At 55.2% G+C, this 2,096-nt stretch overlaps 1 protein-coding gene across 1 annotated transcript in view; it reads left to right on the top strand.

Moving 5' to 3' along the window:
- The window catches only part of LOC102766754 (chromosome unknown open reading frame, human C3orf62), a gene marked incomplete at its 5' end in the record, with an annotated part of 4,653 nt that overhangs the window by 2,118 nt on the left and 439 nt on the right, over window positions 1-2,096 (top strand). The window contains 2 exons of the mRNA XM_015568275.1: window positions 891-982; window positions 2,065-2,094. Coding sequence (XP_015423761.1) covers window positions 891-982; window positions 2,065-2,094 — 122 coding nt within the window. The remainder of the gene's footprint in view (window positions 1-890; window positions 983-2,064; window positions 2,095-2,096) is intronic.

The following is a 2,096-nucleotide window of genomic DNA, read 5'->3' as shown; positions in this document are numbered from 1 at the left end:
GCCCCGTCCAGGGCCTTGGCTGTCCGGGGCTGAGGTCTCCCGGCTTCTCTCAGCCGGGCGGTCGACCCGGGCGCCACGCTGTAAGCCGCCATCTTGGCTGCCCTGTGGGCCGAGAATGACGGAGCCATTCACTGGCTCAGCTCACAAGTGATTCTCCCGGCTTCAGAGACACTGACCATGAGTGTGATGCCGTGGTCGGTGCCACTTGGTAGTAATTTCCCGTCCTCCAGTCACAGCTTACGTGACGAGTGTGTGTGTGTGGGGTGAGGGGTGATGGAAGGCACTCGGCACAACCAGAGAAGTGAGTGTTCAAGATCCTGGTTTTCCAAGTCACATTATTTTTTCTTTCTTTTTTCCCCTTAAAATAAACTTTATTGTCGATGGTGTTACAGATGTGACGGAGCCATTCACTGGCTCAGCTCACAAGTGATTCTCCCGGCTTCAGAGACACTGACCATGAGTGTGATGCCGTGGTCGGTGCCACTTGGTAGTAATTTCCCGTCCTCCAGTCACAGCTTACGTGACAATAAACAGTGGCCAGTACGTGTTTTTTTTTTTTGTCTTAAACATTCCCTAACACCCCGTCCATATTTTATTGAAAGAGGGCCCGGCCGGTGCGGCTCAGTGGTTGAGCATCGACCTAGGAACCAGGAGGTCACGGTTGGATTCCCGGTCAGGGCACACGCCCGGGTTGTGGGCTTGATCCCCAGCTGGGGTGTGCAGGAGGCAGCTGATCCATGATTCTCATCACTGTTTCTCTCTCTCCCTCCCTTCCTCTCTGAAATCAATAAAAATACTTTTTAAAAAAGGACATTAAAAAACACAGTAATAATATTTTTCTTGAAAGAGACTCTAATTCCCCACCTTTTCTTTTCGCCTGGGAGCTGCAGGAAAGATCTGGAGAAAGAGTTGAAGGTTGACTCAAATTTGCCTCTCGGCAGTTCTAGCCAAGAGGTCACGAAGGACCTGCTGGACATCATCGGTGAGTACGGGTCGCTCCACCTCCCCTCGGGCAGAGGCCTCCCGCGGGCCGGCGATGGCAGGGGTCAGGAAAGACCACTCCTTCTCATCCGGGTCGGTGCATTGCCTTGCTCCTGGTAGGCTCTGTGCAGAGACCTGCGTGGAGCTGACAGCCTGGGGAGCCATTTCAGAAATGCCACAGTCACAGGGCAGCCCCAAGGCCCCAGAACTTGGTGGTTGAGCTGAGATCTGCAGGAAACAGGATGTAGACAAAGGTGGGGGAGTCCAGCTGTGGTGGAAACTCATGATGAAATCTTAGACCAGCTGGTGTGGCTCCGTTGGTTGAGTGTTGATCCCTGTACCAGGAGGTCACTGGTTCCATTCCCAGTCAGGGCACAAGCCCAGGTTTCGGGCTTGGTCCCCAGTAGGGGGTGAGCAGGAGACAGCCGATCAGTAATGTTTCTGTCTCTCCCTCACTTCCTTTCCCTCTAAAAAAATCAATAAAAACATTGACTTAAAAAATCCCAAAGCTCCGCTCTAATTTCACCACCAAGAGATACAGCGTGCTGTGCGTCTGGCAGACACTTTTCTGCACGTCTGTACGTTCTGTGGGTGAGCTATGTGACCCGTTTCCATGACTCATTGCACAGGACCCACGGCTCCTACTTCAGGGATGCGTAGCCCTGGAGCTGTTGGCTCTTCAGGGAGGGGAGGGAGATGCCAGCGAGTCGGGGGAGACGCTGCCCGCCCACTGCCTTAGGGCGCTGAGTCTCCTCTAGTCGCCCCAGGAGGTGAGCTGAAGGCCTGGCTACCTCTGCTCGCCCTGCAGGTCAGCGGTGTTTACCCCATTCTCCACATGCCTGAGAGCCGGGACACACGTGCACCCCTGTATTCTCCTGCCCACAACTTCCTTGGGGGCTGCGGATAGCTGGGCAGAGTCAGAAATGGGGGCACTGAGCCCCCTTAAGGTTTGGCCCGGGCTCTGGCAGCCGGCCTGCCCCCACGGACGTGCCCGCCTTGTGCAAACCCAGCGGAGCAGCCATGTGCGTTCACTTTGCCTTCGGGGACCTCCCTGGAGCATAACGCTGTGTCCTTGTTTCCAAGACAACACCAGCATCCGGACCATTGAAGAGCTG

This window comes from Myotis davidii, unplaced genomic scaffold (genome assembly GCF_000327345.1).
Source record: "Myotis davidii unplaced genomic scaffold, ASM32734v1 scaffold663, whole genome shotgun sequence".
NCBI classification, from domain to species: domain Eukaryota; kingdom Metazoa; phylum Chordata; class Mammalia; order Chiroptera; family Vespertilionidae; genus Myotis; species Myotis davidii.
Note: the sequence above shows the minus strand (reverse complement) of the source record. Positions and strands in the feature narration are given on the sequence as shown.